The 17,515-nt window shown below is 38.3% G+C and overlaps 1 protein-coding gene across 3 annotated transcripts in view; it reads right to left on the minus strand.

Moving 5' to 3' along the window:
* Positions 1-410: 410 nt before the first annotated feature.
* The window catches only part of LOC109243936 (AP-2 complex subunit alpha-1-like), a 25,483-nt gene continuing 8,378 nt past the window's right edge, over positions 411-17,515 (minus strand). For 2 of the 3 annotated variants that reach the window (XM_019410953.1, XM_019410952.1), the window contains exons 2-27: positions 17,029-17,160; positions 11,376-11,501; positions 11,212-11,274; positions 11,026-11,123; positions 10,738-10,945; positions 10,410-10,481; positions 10,183-10,275; positions 9,656-9,757; positions 7,136-7,233; positions 6,676-6,757; positions 6,457-6,545; positions 5,877-5,982; positions 5,726-5,791; positions 5,206-5,312; positions 5,019-5,123; positions 4,783-4,903; positions 4,408-4,587; positions 4,066-4,311; positions 3,536-3,616; positions 3,285-3,449; positions 3,109-3,195; positions 2,755-2,880; positions 2,494-2,574; positions 2,327-2,398; positions 1,079-1,158; positions 411-986 (exon numbers count right to left, since the gene is read on the minus strand). In XM_019410953.1, the coding sequence (XP_019266498.1) occupies positions 836-986; positions 1,079-1,158; positions 2,327-2,398; positions 2,494-2,574; positions 2,755-2,880; positions 3,109-3,195; positions 3,285-3,449; positions 3,536-3,616; positions 4,066-4,311; positions 4,408-4,587; positions 4,783-4,903; positions 5,019-5,123; positions 5,206-5,312; positions 5,726-5,791; positions 5,877-5,982; positions 6,457-6,545; positions 6,676-6,757; positions 7,136-7,233; positions 9,656-9,757; positions 10,183-10,275; positions 10,410-10,481; positions 10,738-10,945; positions 11,026-11,123; positions 11,212-11,274; positions 11,376-11,501; positions 17,029-17,160 (2,937 nt within the window). In that variant the 3' untranslated portion in view covers positions 411-835. The remainder of the gene's footprint in view (positions 987-1,078; positions 1,159-2,326; positions 2,399-2,493; positions 2,575-2,754; positions 2,881-3,108; positions 3,196-3,284; positions 3,450-3,535; positions 3,617-4,065; positions 4,312-4,407; positions 4,588-4,782; positions 4,904-5,018; positions 5,124-5,205; positions 5,313-5,725; positions 5,792-5,876; positions 5,983-6,456; positions 6,546-6,675; positions 6,758-7,135; positions 7,234-9,655; positions 9,758-10,182; positions 10,276-10,409; positions 10,482-10,737; positions 10,946-11,025; positions 11,124-11,211; positions 11,275-11,375; positions 11,502-17,028; positions 17,161-17,515) is intronic. The other variant, XR_002070643.1, reaches the window with a different exon arrangement.

A 17,515-nucleotide genomic window follows, 5' to 3' on the forward strand; every position in this document is an offset into this window, starting at 1 on the left:
ATAAAAAGAGATTAATTCCTTTATTAGATATGAAAATATTATTTGCCTCCAAGGTTTAATGAGGACGGGTTGAATACGTTCATATGCGTTTTTTATTTCATAGGCTAATAAGAGTGATTTGGATTTTATTTCACCAACCAATCGGTTACGAACAAAAATGATACTACTTAATAACGCCTAAATTGTACAATTTAATGTTAGAGGAAAGCTTACTTTTTCGCATAGCACTACCATTTAGCTCGGAAGGATAAGTAGCCAATCGAATTTAATCCCTTAGCTGAATGAACTGGCAAGACGCTATATGAAAAAATAGAAGACTTACAATAGATTGAAAACCTATTATCTATGTATGCTTCAACAGAATTTTAAAATCACAACACATTTTCACTACCTTAGTAGAACAATTAAGAAAAGATCAATCAAAGCCAAATACTTCTTTTTCCTCATTATATTTGTAGAATACATAGGGAGGAACAGACCAAAGCAACGATTACAATGACTTGCGCTATTGACACTACAGAAACCAATGGTGTAAAACCTGACGAAATGAACATGAAATTTGAAGGGGAACTAAAAAAATAAATAGGCCCTATCATCTAAACCTATAAACCTCACCAAAGCACAACATATTGTGCAAAGAATCTCAAAATTTCAACCCAGCCCTTCCGAGAATCCCAATCATGAGCTATGTAAATCAGTGCCACCCTCACTTCCGCCAGCCCTTGCATCGTGTTGTTAGGTGCTAATCTTGCCTTTGCCGACGTTTCAGTTTGCAGTATAAACAAATTTTACAACTGTGGACTGTGGATGCAATTCCCAACACATTTAAAGCCACTTAAAGCAAACCAGCAAGCAACGCTCCAGGATCTGATACAGCTGGTGGTGGACTTGTTGGTTGTGGTTGTGGCTGAAGAGGCATGGGTGGTGCAGGCGCCCCAGGAGCTGTAGGGAGAATAACCAATTGTTCCTTAATGAACTCCTTCAACCTACATATAGTTAGAAGAGAATCCATAGGTGATTTAAACGTCAGTAATGAGTGTTAAGAAGATTAACATTAGAAAGCACATTTAGCTCATACTCAAATGTCAGTGTAGGATCTCCAGAGGCAACTGTCATACGCAGTTGAGTTCTATCCGCTGGATCTGTTTCTATTCTTACCTGAATATCACAATTAAAGAAGTTGGATAATTTTTCTGGAACACTTCTCTATTTTAAACTAAATGATAAACCATAAAGATAACATCTTCTTGTCAAAGGTTTTCCTTAAAAAAAATGACATCTTCCAGAAAAAAAGAAAACCCCCACAGTTTCCACCTTCTCTCATGAAGGAATGACCACTACTGTCAACTGTCAAGTAAGGTTTTTGGACAAACTGCTCTACTCAATCCAGGTAGAAGGCAAATTCCCCAAAAGAAACTGATACAGTGAGCTAACCCGTATACTGCTATAAACTTTAGTCATATTATATTTAAAATTTTTTTTTCAGTAAATTAAAATATATCTCTAAGCAGGCAGCAGAAAATGCTCGTGTTCAACTCACGGAGCCAATAAAATTTATTGTATTTTCTTAGAGCATTAAGAGCATGTTTGGCCAAGCTTCTGGGAAGCAAAAACTACTCTTGTTTTTTTGTTAAAAACGTACTTTTTGGAAATTTTGAGATGTTTGACCAAAATAAAAATAAAAAAGTACTTTCGAGCAGCAGAAGCAGTTTTTCTGCTTTTGAAGAGAAGCTACAAATTCTAGTTTTCCAAGAAACAGAAAATTAATTTATTCAAGACAAAATATCTTAAATAATTTTCAAAATTATCCCTCATTAATTTAATATTTTTATTTTCTTTTTTCTTTTTACCATACATTTCTTCTCTTTTTTATTCTATCGTATTTTTATTCTCTTTGTCCTAAATAGATCTCTTCTTTTATATAGTGATTTATAAGAGTAGATTTTTAATTTATATTGAGTGATGTATTTTGATATATTTAAATCATGTAAACAATAAATAACACTAGATACCCCAAATTATCATTTAAATTATACATAGATATTTAAATTTATTTATCTTTTTTAAATAATACTAATTGCAAACTGAACCTTTACGGTCCTTTTTCGTAATTTGATACTCAAAGGTACTTTTTGGAATGATTGGCCAAACACAATTTGCTCGCAAAAAACACTACTCAATGAATTGGCTAAACACAAAATGCTACTTTGTAAAAGTACTTTTTCGAAAAGCGCTTTTGAACAAAAGTACTTTTAAAAATAAGCAATTCTCGACAGCTTGGCCAAACGGGCTCTAAGGCAGCAGTATCACTAGATCACTAGCTTACCAAACACAACATGGCTCGCGTACTCTCAGAATAGAAAGTTGTGCTAGCAATCAAATTATTTCTATTTGGATCCTGCATAAGAAATCAAGAGTTGCAACATAATGTTAATGTGAAGGTAAAAAATCCTGAAGGAACAAGCCAAAATAGACGAAAGATCAGAAACTCACAAGTCCTGGACACACCATCAACCGGAGACTGTTGAACAAGTTTGCCATTTCAAGAAGTGGCAATGGTCTTACACCTCTAACCTGGGCAAAATAGAAAATAAGTTCGAGGCCATATGTCAGATATTGATATGCGCGCGTAAGTTTGAGATGAAAATCTAGGTATTCGTTCGTGAATTGTGATGTACTTAGTAATACACACGTAAGAGAAAATTTCCATATGCAAAGATATTGCTAAAGTTACAACAAAGAGAATGGACATACCACTTCTTGGAGCTTCAATGGTGGCCCAGATAGTGATCTCCATTGTGGGAAAAATTCTTCTGGAGATACTGAGATAGGCTGAAGAAACTTATTCAAGAGAGCAGGAAGACGAAGTTTAACATTAACCTGTAAAATGCACAACAAAGTAAAAATAATAAATACAAGAGCTGACTTAACAATGACAGATCATTAAACACCCCGGCTCTAAACCCTCTACCCAGGAAAGAGGCTGTTTTCACTCTATTCCCTAGGGGACTTGAACCCCCAACCTCATGATTGAAGTGGTGGGTCCTTACCACTAGGATATCACTGACTCAAACCATATGAAAAACACAATTCATAAAGAATTAGTACCAGATGGGTTCCAAACTTATATGAGAAGTCAAGAACAGCAACATCCCTACTTGGACGAAGGTTAACAACTTCAAGCGGACATTGAACCTGGAGAAATTCATTTAGTTGGAGATTAGAAGATGTGACTATCAAATAACAAAAACTCAACTCATGAAACAAGTAAATAACTATCTGACCTGTGCACGTGGTGGAATAGTCTCAGGTACTAATGATAGTTCCACCCTCAAATGAGATGGAGGCAATATTTGAGCCTGTACTGAAGCCAGTGGAGAGGTATTTTTATTTCCTAAGAAGAGGACAAGTCGTCCATGATGTGCCCGCCAATCTGCTTTTATACCAATCTGGAATTATGCCAACCAAAAGCACTAAGTCCATAGAAGTCCATCACTTGACAGATAAAACAATAAACTCTGGATCGATCATCTACCTGAATATATGGATCCTCATATAATACACCACTATCTTTAAGGCACAAGGCATGAAACCTTTCTGCAATGTTTCCTATTGGCTACAACCAGGAAAGGTAAAACAGTCTGTCAGAATTTCTAATTTCCGAACAGGTGACTACACACTAATAAAAATCTTAAGTGCAGCAGAAATCTCCCTTCATTTGGAAAAGGCGATAATTATTAGTTGATTTTGCAGAGAATGAAATGAATGTGCTTCTACTGGCAAATGGTAATGAACATGTATTTGCGGTCATCCAAGCAAGTGCCTTTACTAGCCAAACACTTTTAAAGCTTATCCCAGCAGCTTTCAGCAAAATTAATAACAGAAATCTTTTACAACTTTCAAAGAATAGGAAAATATGAACTGAGAGACCTGAATCTGATAAATCAATCACGGGAACCAGAAACTGAAAAGAAATGGCAGCATCTTCCTATCACTAAATTAGGAGTCATAACAAGAACGCTAGTGGGTAAAGCATATATTAACAAACGTAAAAGAAAGCAGTGCCTGGATGGTGTTCATCTGTTCTTCAACAGGTGCAAGTGCTAGTGCATCCTCTGCAGTTGGAGCACCTTTAACACCAGCACCCAAATTATGGTCAGATTGGTTAGCATCAGGCTGAGGGCCCTCAATAGCCAGAGGACTTAAAAGATCACCCAGGAGATCAGGCGAAGGGGTTGAAGGGGGTTGAGGATCCACAACAGTCAAAGTTCCATTTGACTGAGTCTCCCCTTGATCTGCTAAATCACGATCCTGTCCATAAAGTAAATTGTTGGTTACCATCTAATACTAAAAACACAGACAATTATATCCTCAATTTTTGCATAAATGGTCAGAGAGACACATTACCACATTGCTCATGCTTGGAACTTTTACTAAACCTAGCTGGCTGACTGGTGGAGTTCCATTAGCAGGGCGTTGGTCTGTCATTACTAGAGCATTAGAAGTTTGCTGTTGTGCACGCAACTTGATTGCACTTTGGTCAGCGGTATCAGCCTCAGTATCCTCAGCTTTTCTTATCAGTGAAGACTACATCGTAAAGAGAATATTGTCGCTTAACACCAATAATAACAATAACAATAATAAAAGGACAACGTCATACTGCAAAAATTGAAAGATTACATTATAAGATGCAAAAGGAGGACTCCCGTCAAACTAATACATCAATTATGCAGAATACTGCAGAAAATAATTAATCAAAGTCGAGAAGTCCTGCATGCATACCTGTCGCTCAGGGAACTTTGGCATTTCGGCTAAGATATCCATTAAAGCTGCACCTTTCTTACTCAACTCAAAGTATTCCACAGCCCGTTGCTGTATTTCAACTTCGATGCAGCTTTCATATCTGGGATATTACGCAGCTCTATAAATTATCGCAATACCTTAGGAAATATACACAGAAGAAAACAACCGTACAGGATAAACAGAAATTACAACACCATAAATTAATACTATCTTACTTCCTGAATATTGCCCAAATCTGATTCTGTAGCTCTGGATCTGGTGGTTGTGTGTGCATCAATATCTTCGCATAAGTTGACAGAAGAATGGGAATTGTTGAAGTCCTGATAACATAGTTTGTGTAAAATATCAGATAGGATAATAAAAAACAATGACAAAATGAGATCAAACACTGAATATACTTACGTAACAGTAGGAAGCTTCTCATGAATGATGTTAAAGATTTCTTTTGGACTACATCCAGGCCTTCTAGCCAGAAGATGGCTGTATTCTCCAAGGATATATGCACTGACCTACTCCATCACATAACATCCAAAATACATTTTCAATTAGCTTCCCAATATATTTTCTTTTTCAAACTGACCAGAAAAGGGCAGCAGATGCATCGAAATTCAAAATATAAATCACGAAGACGATTATTTTGCTCTTAGGTGCTTATCTCTGGCTGTGAGGCAACTAACATAAAACTTGAAGAGCAAATGAAACAACAAAAAAGTTCTAACAAAAATAACAAAATAAAGGTATGCTGCATAGAGACTTGGAGCTCAAAGTTCATGTAACTATTATAGGTCAAAATGACTTAGGTTGGACTACCCATTCATATTATATATATATATATATGTGTGTGTGTGTGTGTGTGTGTGTGTGTGTGTGTGTGTGTGTGTGTGTGTAACAGGTTATTAGTATTGAAAGAGTATGTGCTCACCTTGACCATTGTTTCATGAATGGCAGGCTTATCAAGATATTCTCTGGCTTTCAAAGCTGCATAAGGCTGAGGAAGGGGTTGAAAGGAGTGAGCTCCATCTAAAGATACGCCAAACTCAAGTAGCACATACAAAATGAGCAGCTAGAGTTACCTGTAGATCTTCGTTATTTGTAACAAACTGCACAACACGGAACCAAATGTCATCACTGACGAAATCACCAGCCTTGTCAATCAATTGAAGGATGACATCTACATACCTGCATGGCAAACCACGAGGGACACTCTTAGCTGTTATCACATTGTAGATCCGTAAAGCAAGATTAGACAGTTTCAGCCACATTCATCTAATTCTGAGTGCTTGATAGCTACTAAAAGCACCAGATTTGGAGTTAATATGCACAAAGAGAGCAACACAACCTTTGTATGATATATTTCTCATGATGGTCCCTTTTATAACAATTGACTGAATAAATCCCCTGAAAAGGCTTCAACAACCAAACCGAAGAACTTCAAGAAGACAAGATATTTGAATTTCGTCAACTTCAAAAGCAGGAGAAACGATATTTCGCTATATCCTTGATTTGCAGTGTAGTCAGAATATGTATGCGACATGTTTTTTCGGACAAGGAACATATCAAAGTTTTTTGAACTCCAAATTCCAAAAGGCAACCATATATTGCTAAACAGCTCAAGAAAAGTGAAGTTTCATTATGTCCATATCTATTTCATACCATGACAAATCAGGAGCAAATTTCTCTGCAAGAATTGCAATTTTGAGTGACAGTTCTTCACGCATCACAAACTCAGCTGTATTAAGATACTGACAAACAAAACAGATCAGTTGCGTATTTTTTTACCTCGCCCAATCAAAACTTTTGTTCTACATATTATATAAATTAAATAACAATGAAAAGAAAAATTCAGAAAGTAACAATGCAGAATCCTGATACCTGCAATAATTCCTCCACTATGTCCTTGGCATTGGAAACATCACACATTCCATATAGTAAATCAAGGGCACGCCTCCTTATACTGTTTGTAGTGCTTAATGTCAGTAAAAGAAAGCAATTTGATAGTTTCAAAGTTGAACTGAGATAGGCTAAACTTAAAAAAAATAGTCACACACACACAAGACTATTACTAACATATTTTCCATCATTTCACCAGAAAAGATTAGGATCTAAATAAAACAGCAGAGATGCTGAATGTACTGCCTCGATGTTAGTAAATTGATAAGCAAAACTCTCTTCAAGAAGTAACAATGCACGTCACAAACAGAAAGTGTTTGAGCAGACAAATTTGAGCTTTTAAAACTTAGTCGCTGCAGCAGCATAGTTTACTCATTGTACCTCTGTTGAAAAACAAAAGCAGGGAATAGATGATAAGGAAAACGAAAAAGCTCCAAATAACCTGATATCAGGATCCTTCAGTGAGGTAATAATCTGGGCTTGATGTCTTTTTATGATGTCCTGTACATCTGTGACCATCAACATCCGAGTCATATTTTCCTGCACGGAATACAGATATATGGAAATCAGACAGTGGTTTATACAGGGTAACTGGATCTTTTTTGCAAGTTCCAACAGTTTGTGAGAATAGCATATCAGGAACTACAAGTGTGAAAGTGCAGCTGCTGAAATGAAGACTCTTACATGCACAACAATAAGATACCCCTCCGTCTATTTTTACTTGTCCACTACACTAAAAAAAGATGTACATTTTTACTTATCCAGTTTGGTAAACCAAGAGATAATTTACCACGTTACCTTTATTATTAAGTACTACTAATCATTTCAATTCATTTCCGAACATTTTGGATCTAAAATAATCATAGTTAGTTTTCCAATAGTTAATAAATGCATCAGGCAACGTCCCTCAACTATCCCAACTAATCTATATATTGTATAAAGGCACGCTTAAAGCGCGTTTAAGCCCTAAAGCGAGGCGCAAAACATGTTGAGCGCCTTGCCTCGCCTAGCGGGCGCTTCAGTGTCATCATCAAGGCTCTTAGACATACTTTTCCTTGTCAATGAGTGCAATGCTGAAGGGGCGACATTAAACAATTGATATATATATATATATATATTTTTTAAATTTCTTTGTCCATATAATTGTTAGCCATGCTTATAATATTGGTCTTGGACTACACATACATATTTGTATTTTTTCTCCATTTGTGTCTTTCTTCATTAAAGCCCATGCTTTATTTGCGCCTAAAGCCCCCAACACACCGTAAAGCTTTTTTGTGTTTTCCGCCTTTGATAACAGTGGCTTCTTGTTAAGCTTAATAACTGCATCAGATAACGTCCCTCCATTACACTTAAAAAATTCTTCAGAGTAAGTTGGTGAATTTATCTTGTAGCCATACCTTCGTGAACTCTCTCAATAGAATGAACACTTTAAAAGGATTATTTTGGTGGGGAAATTTTAAAAATTGTATAAGATGAAACAAGGGTGGAACTTTTGCTCCAATTTTTTTATAAGGACTACGTGAAAGTGTTAAAACCAAAATTCAATTATTGGGTTGGAAAACTTGAACAAACTGTTAGTTGGCTGCAAATGTTATGTTTGATTGATTTCAGTTATTTAGATGACTTATTATAATTAGGGATGATATAGTAAAATTATCACTTTATTAATTACTTCTTAAGAGGTGTGCCTAGTCAAACATGGATGAGCAAAAATGGCTAGGCACACCTCTTAAGAAGTAATTAATAAAGTGATAATTTTACTATACCATCCCTAATTATAATAAGTCATCTAAATAATTGAAATCAATAAAACATAAAAGTTGCAGCTCGTGGTGGCAAAATGGTTAAAAGAAAACAATTATCCACCCATATTATCCAATAAAAAATGGGTTGGATAACGAGCTTTTTAAAATATGGATAAGGACCATATTATCCACTTAGAAAATGGATAACTAATGGATTTGACTTTTACATTTGTAAATCTTCAAATTGGGGGTTCCGGTTTGGGAGACTAGGAATTCTCCCAAAAGTGATCATATTCAGGAAGCCATGGATAATATGGATAATATAGACATCCATATTATCCGCCGGTTAACCCATTTTTTATTCGTATTAACTACGGGTCGAGTCAGATAATTCATCCGTTTTTTGCGTTACTCGTTTTCGACCCGCCCATATCCGACCCGCCCCGCTCGTTTGCCAACCCCTAGTTGCAGCCAACTAATAGTTCGTTCAAGTTTCCATCCCAATAATTAAATATTGGTTTTAGCACTTTCACGCATCTCATAAAAAAAATTGGAGCAAAAATTTTTACCCTTATTTCCTCTTATACATTTTTTTAAAAGTTTTCCACAGAAAATAACCCTTTTAAAAATGTTTCGTTCTGTTGAGAGAGATCACAAAGGTATGGCTACAAGACAACAAAAACAACGACCCAGTGTAATCCCACTAGTGGGGTCTTGGGAGGATAGTGTGTACGCAGACCTTACCCCTAACCCCGAGGGGTAGAGAGGTTGTTTCCGATAGACCCTCGGCTCAAGAAGACGAAGAGAGACAATGGCTACAAGACAAATTCACCAAAATACTCCAAAGGTATGCTTCACTCTGAAGAATTTCTGCTAAGAAACAAGGGTGATGGAGGGATGTTGCCTAATGCACTAATTAAGTTTAACAAGAATCACAAGTACTCCATACAACATATAGATTAATTGTGGTAATGGAGGGACACTGCCTGATGTGTTACTATTGGAAAACTAACTTTGACTATTACAAATCCAAAATGTTGGGAAACAAATTGAAAATGATTCTTAGTACTTAATAATAAGGGTAAAATAGGTATGAAATGGTAAATTATCCCTTCATTTCCAAACCGGACAAGTAAAAATGGACATCTTTTTTTAGTATCGTGGACAAGAAAAAATGGACAGAGGGGAGTAGTTTGTATACGGCTAAAACTTACCAAACCGAGATAACGAATATTTGGCTCACGGACAGCAATGAATTTCCCGAGCAGTGCAACACATTGAGACATCATCTCTTTTTCAGCATCAAGATGCATGACCTGCAGCAAATCAATTAGAAGTCAGACTTAGTAAGTATTTCAAGAAAGCAAGGGACAACATAAAACAGCAGCCAGGCTTTGAAAATTCAGATAATGCAACAAGTCCATCTTATGTACCAAAAAAACAACAGAGATCTTGTCACGTAGCTATAAATCCTGAATTTGTCAGGAAACTGGAAGAATAGAAGATGTATGAGTTTGAAGTTGACGTCATCACAAATGTCCAAGAAAAAGAAAACAGAAGCACCACATAACAGTTTTGAATAACTAATCACCAGGCTTTCCACTTCAGGAATATCATTATTCATAGAGAACTAACTTACTCAATGTAAGATGCCATTGCCATTAGCATGTGAACAAGAAATCTTCATATAGAGCACAGATTTAAAGGGAAAGGATAATGGTTGATACATTTAGAAACTTACAAGAGCAAGGGCTTCAAAGAGGACAGCATGTGATGCATTGTTCTTGTTCACATTTTTCACCACATCGGTTCCCATCAATATCCTTTGCAAAACCTGATTGATTATAATGAATCCAGAACATTTTTGAGATTTTACTGCAGATTCTTTTTGGACAAATAAAGATCAAATAGAAAAGATGACATGCTCTCAGTAAAAGAAGATTATTTCTGTTTAGCAGGCGAGCATACCTCAAACAGTGATCTTCTAGTATTTGGATCCTCAATAGTAGGAAAATACTGAAGAGCCCTCATAGTCTTTACCTGAAACGAGAATCATCAAAATTGAGACCATGCTTAAGCAGAGATGCCAGACTCTGACATATTCTTTCACGTTGATGCATCAAATTTGACATCCTATCTGTGCGCCCAACTCTATTTCATGCATTCAATGTGCATAAATTGATCACTCATCCAATCGTAAAGCATATAAGTATTTATAAAGTTCAGGAGAACATATTGAGTTTTTTTCTTAAGCAAGTTATGGCTATTGCAGATTGCACAGGAAAAGTAAATAAACCTGAAGCCAGGGAGATGGGATCCCATAGTAGGTATATTCTTGGGGTACATCTTGGCTCCTTGCAAGCCTTTCCAATACTTTAACACATTTTGGAAGACAACTCCAATATTCTTCGTGGTTATATGACACCAATGCAACTAGAAGGCTCATGGAAGATGTCAAGACACCTAAATCCCGTTCATCTAGCAGTTGTGCCATCCGATCTGACCTGGATTATGAGGAAAACTCCAATTGTTGGGACATAAATGAAGTCGATTCATAAACATCCACATAAGTTATTACACTTACCAGCCATCTACATTCATGACATCGGGATTTTTCCTGAAAAGACGTAGGAGACATAATGCAGCCTTCTTCCTCACCAGTGGTCTGCAACTGCTTGATATCTGAATCAACAAAAAAAGGAAAAAAGAATCGAAAGCCCACGTAAGTCATAGACTAGGGATACTGGCTGGCACTGCAAAAATCACTTACAAGTAACTTTTGAACATCAGGAGCTAGAGATTCTGCAAAGTCCCTTCCCCCAATATTTCCAACCTGTACGGATATATCAAACAGTTGAAACTTGTAACAAACTAACAAAGAACAACGGAGCTGCTTCTAGGGAAAAAAAAGAAGAAAAGATCTGAAATTCGTACCAACGTCAATGCTAGACACTGGAAAGTCTCATTGCGGCCGACTATGTCATTGCGTACTGTATTAATGGCTAATCTTAAAAAATCATGATTCTCATTGAGCAAACATGATGTCACTATATACCCAACCTACAAAATACCAAAAAAATCAGTTGAACTTGTGAGAATGCACGGGAGAAAATATTATTGATTAATATTGACTTGTGTTTAACACGATACAATGAGCCCTATATACACACATAACATATCCTACCCCTAATACATATTAGATTAGGGTTATTTACTCCTAATTACATGACTATTCTAACACTCCCCCTCAAGCTGGTGCATATAAATCATATGTACCGAGCTTGTTACATATGTAGTTAATACGAGGACCACTGAGGGACTTGGTGAAAATATCTGCAAGCTGATCATTCGACTTCACAAACTTTGTAGCAATATCTCCCGAGAGTATCTTTTCTCTAACAAAGTGACAGTCAATCTCAATGTGTTTAGTTCTCTCATGGAACACTGGATTTGACGCAATATGAAGAGCAGCTTGATTATCACACACAAGTCCCATCTGACTAATCTCACCAAATTTCAACTCCTTGAGCAACTGTTTGATCCAAATTAGCTCACATGTCGCCATAGCCATCGCTCGATATTTTGCTTCTGCACTAGACCGAGCAACCACATTCTGTTTCTTGCTCTTCCAGGACACCAAATTTCCTCCTACTAAGATACAATATCCAGACGTAGAACGTCTATCAGAAGGTGATCCTGCCCAATCAGCATCCGAGTATCCAACGATCTGCTCATGGCCTCGATCCTCAAACAATAAACCTTTGCCTGGAGCTGATTTTATATACCGAAGAATGCGAACAACTGCATCCCAATGACTATCACACGCAGAATCCATAAACTGACTCACAACACTCACAGAAAAGGAAATGTCAGGTCTTGTCACTGTAAGGTAATTTAATTTACCAACCAACCGTCTATATCGTGTAGGATCGCTAAGAGGCTCCCCCTGTCCTGGCAGAAGTTTAGAATTCGGATCCATCGGGGTGTCAACAGGTCTACAACCTGTCATTCCTGTCTCCTCAAGAATATCTAAGGCATACTTTCGTTGTGAGATCACAATATCTGAGCTAGACTGAGCGACCTCAATACCCAGAAAATACTTTAGTTTGCCCAGATCCTTAGTTTGAAAGTTTTGAAAGAGATGTTGCTTCAATTTAGTAATACCATCCTGGTCATTGCCGGTAATAACAATGTCGTCAACATAGACCACCAGATAAATACAGAGACTCGAAGCAGAATGCCGACAGAATACAGAGTGATCAGCTTTACTCCGAATCATGCCAAATTCCTGGATAACTGTGCTGAACTTACCAAACCAGGCTTGAGGAGACTGCTTTAGACCGTTAAGTGACCGGCGCAAGCGACATACAAGACCACCGAGACTACCCCCTCGAGCAACAAACCCGGGTACGGGTTGCTCCACTATAAACGTCATCCTCAAGGTCACCTTGTAAAAAACATTCTTAATATCCAGCTGATAGAGGGGCCAATGACGAACAGCAGCCATGGATAGAAAAAGGCGGACCGGTGCTATCTTAGCCACGGGAGAGAAGGTATCACTATAATTGAGCCCAAATATCTGAGTATATCCCTTGGCAACAAGACGAGTCTTAAGACGATCAACCTTACCATTCGGACCAACCTTGACTGCATACACCCAACGACAACCAACAGTAGATTTACCTGAAGGAAGAGGGACGAGCTCCCAAGTACCACTCGTATGTAAAGCAGACATCTCGTCAATCATAGCCTGTCGCCATCCTGGATGAGACAATGCTTCACCTGTAGACTTAGGGATGGAAACAGAGGACAAAGAAGATAGAAAAGCATAATAGGGTGATGACAAACGATGATAACTCAAACCGACATAATGGGGATTAGGATTAAGGGTGGCCCGTATACCTTTCCGAAGTGCAATCGGTTGATTAAGAGGAGACAAGTCCGCAGTATTAGCAGGTTCGGGTGCAGGACATGAATCAGCTGGACCTGATGCTGGGCGCGGACGACGATGATATGTCAAAAGTGGTGTTCCTGTGGCACTAGACTCCTCAACGGTTGGAATGGATAAGACTTCTATAGCGGAAGGTGAAGGAGGAGCTATAGTAGACTCGGGTAAGACTTCTGTGGCGGAAGGTGAAGGAGGAGCTATAGTAGACTCCTTAAAGGTCGGTATAGGTAAGACCTCAGATATATCAAGGGGGTCAGAAAGGTCAGAAGAGGTAAAGAAAGGTTTAGACTCAAAAAATGTGACGTCAGAGGACATAAAGTACCTACGAAGATCAAGTGAGTAACAACGATATCCCTTCTGAACACGAGAATAACCAAGGAAGACACACTTGAGAGCACGAGGAGCTAACTTATCTTTCCCAGGGGCTAGGTTATGAACGAAACAAGTGCTCCCAAAAACACGAGGGGGAACAGAGTATAAGGGTGAATGGGGAAACAATACTGCATACGGTATCTGATTCTGGATGGGAGAGGAAGGCATCCGATTAACTAAATAACAAGCTGTGAGAACTGCATCGCCCCAAAAACGCAGCGGAACATGAGATTCAATGAGAAGTGTGCGAGCAGTCTCAATGATGTGCCTATTCTTTCTCTCTGCAACCCCATTTTGCTGAGGGGTATAAGGACAAGAGGTCTGATGAATAATTCCTTGAGAAGTCATAAACTGCTGAAATTGAGAGGATAAATATTCTAAGGCATTATCACTGCGAAAAGTGCGAATAGAAACACCAAATTGATTTTTAATTTCAGCACAAAAATTCTGGAATATAGAAAACAACTCAGAACGATCTTTCATTAAGAAAATCCAAGTACATCTTGAATGATCATCAATAAAACTAACAAAATAACGAAATCCCAAGGTTGAACTGACTCTACTAGGACCCCATATATCAGAGTGAACTAAAGAAAAAATAGACTCTGCGTGACTCTCAATACTACGAGGATAGGAGGCTCGGGTATGTTTCCCGAGCTGACATGACTCACACTCTAATGTGGATAAACTAGACAAACCAGGCACCATCTTCTGAAGCTTGGATAAGCTTGGATGTCCTAAACGTTTGTGAATTAGGTCCGGAGGATCTGTAACTAGACATGCCTTGGAGGATTTTAGGGAGTTAAGGTAGTAAAGCCCTTCTGATTCAAGTCCTGTTCCAATCGTCTGCCCTGTACTGCGGTCCTGCATAATAAAAGAATCATCAATAAAATATATACCACAATGGAGGGCACGAGTCAAACGACTAACAGATGCAAGATTAAAAGGACAGCCAGGGACATAGAGAACGGAATCTAGAGTGACAGAGGGTAGGGGATTCGCTTGTCCAACTCCTTTTGCTTTGGTTTGAGACCCATTGGCTAAAGTAACAGTGGGAAGAGACTGTGAATACGCAATATTTGACAAAAGTGATTTATTACCAGAGATATGATCAGAAGCGGCTGAGTCCACAACCCATTGTCCAGGAGGACTAGACTGGGAAACACAAGCAAAAGAATTACCAGCAACAGAAGTATCAGTCTGAGCGACAGAAGCTACTTGTGGAGATGTCTGCTTACTTGCTCGATACTGAAGGAACTCATTATACTCCCCTTCAGATAAAGAAAATCCCTGGTTACCTGTAGTCTCAGTCTGAGCAACATAAGCATTTTTGGGTGGGCGGCCATGTAAAGAATAGCATACATCACGAGTGTGTCCAAGTTTATGACAATAGGAGCACTTGGGTCTAGATCTTCCAAAACGACCTCCTCCTCGTCTATTCTCCATAGTATGAGATGCCCGATTGTCCACTGATTGGGATACGAGGACAGATGAGTCAAGTGTCTGTGATGAGCTCACTGGGTGACTAGGTGCTGCAGCAAGGCGAAGTAATCGAGAGAATAATTCATCAACTGTGGGGACGGTTGGACTAGCCAAAATCTGGTCACGTACTGAATCAAGGTCATTAGGGAGTCCAGCGAGTGTAAGAACTAGAAACATCTTCTGTCGTTGCTCTTGTTGTTTTTCAATACTAGCAGAAACTGGCATCAACGTCTCAAATTCTTCCATGACTGCCTGAACTTGTCCCAAGTAAGTAGACATATCTAATTCCTGTTTCTTCAAGCTTGTCATTCGCGATATTACATCATAGAAACGAGATATGTCATTAGTGTATAGATTACGAGCCTTTTCCCAAACTAAATAACATGTCTGGAATGGACGGAACAAGGGCATCAACTTGGAATCAATAGATCGCCACAGGATACTACATAACTGAGCATCGACCTTCTCCCACAGTGTTTTGGCCTTTTCATCACCTTCGCTAGCTTTTTTTGTTAAATGATCTTGAACTCCTTGACCTTTACACCACAACTCGACAGACGAAGCCCAAGCTAAGTAGTTTGAACCTTTCATTAAAGGTTCTGAGGTAATCATAACACCGGAACTGCCAGAACCCGGGTTTCTAGACCCGAAAGCATCGACTCCCAAAGACATCGTTGGATTATCACCAAATAATAGAAAAAAATCAACTGACAACTCGCTGAAACAGATGAAGGAAACATTGTTTTTGCCGGGAAATTACTGTAGCTGCCGGAAAAAGTCAGTGTAGTCGCCGGAAAAACTCAAAGTGGTCGGAATCTAATGAAAAAGGTATGGACAGACTCGGAATCACTAGGCGATCCGACTATCCAACTGGAAGTTTCTCAAAAAATGGCCGGAACAGTGTTCACGCGCCGGCGCGTGGGGCGCGTGGGTCAGATCTCGCCGGTGATTTTCTGGCGCGTGAGGGCGCGTGAACTTGATTTTTCGGTGGGGTTTACTGGGGTTTGGTCGCCGGAGCCTGAGGAGTCTTGTGGTGGTGTTGGTTTTCTGAAAACACCAACAGAAATTGATGTGATTACGGGCAGCCTTCTAAGTCGCCGGAAAATTGCACGGCGACGAGGTCTTTCTTCCCGGAAGTCGCTGGAATGATGCACAGCGATATGTTTCTCACTAAAGCTCTGATACCATGTGAGAATACACGGGAGAAAATATTATTGATTAATATTGACTTGTGTTTAACACGATACAATGAGCCCTATATACACACATAACATATCCTACTCCTAATACATATTGGATTAGGGTTATTTACTCCTAATTACATGACTATTCTAACAGAACTTTTAAGCCTTTGCTTCAAGAAAATTACACAAAAAACGGAAGGTGCAACACAAAGAAGAGTGGCATATGCTAGCTCACCTATCAATATGAATGCATGGACATTACCAAATAAAACAAGACATTGAGAACCCAAAACACTCTCCAATTTAATCAAATGTTAAACTGTGACAAAACCGGTTTTATGAGAAATATCAACCTCTGGAAGGTTCACGATCATTATGAATAGACGAAGCAGATAAGAGTGTTGCATTCAACATGAATAAGGTCACCAAGATACTAGTATAAAAAGCAAGATGTGACAAAACAAATTGTGTTTTCCATACATTCTCAATTTACTAGTCATACACATCAATTCAATCAAACAGATGAAAGACATTTAACTTACCTAAACCAATTTTGATGAGTTATCCATGTCTAGAAATGAAAAAGGAAAAAAGAAGGTACCTGCTTCTCAGGATACTTTGGAGCAGATATCAGAGATACAGCTTCCATGTGACCAAAGTCCACATCATAACCAAGCATATAAATATACAGCATTTTCCAGACATATTTTTTCTTTTCATATGGTGTCAAACCCTGTATAACGCAAAATATAATTCAATATTCAGGGGCAACATCTATGTTAATTTAATACACGATGAGGCAGGTCTATGGGTGATGATTTTAGGAGGAAAAAAAAAAGATGATTTTTTTTATAAGAAGCAAACATGGCAAAGCAGTGAACAAATATGGTAGGATCTGGTCCCTGATGACAAAGCATAGCTTGCAAGACTTATGGTGAACTGAATAAAAAGTCAACAGAGAGAACAAGAAAGGGGGGAACAAAGAAAATGAGCGAAAGATAGAAAGATAAAGAGGGGGGGGGGGGGGTAGGTAGAGGAAGAAAAGAAACGACTATACGTAACCGTTTAAAGTTTTAGAGTACGCGTAA

This window comes from Nicotiana attenuata, unplaced genomic scaffold (genome assembly GCF_001879085.1).
Source record: "Nicotiana attenuata strain UT unplaced genomic scaffold, NIATTr2, whole genome shotgun sequence".
Classification (NCBI taxonomy): domain Eukaryota; kingdom Viridiplantae; phylum Streptophyta; class Magnoliopsida; order Solanales; family Solanaceae; genus Nicotiana; species Nicotiana attenuata.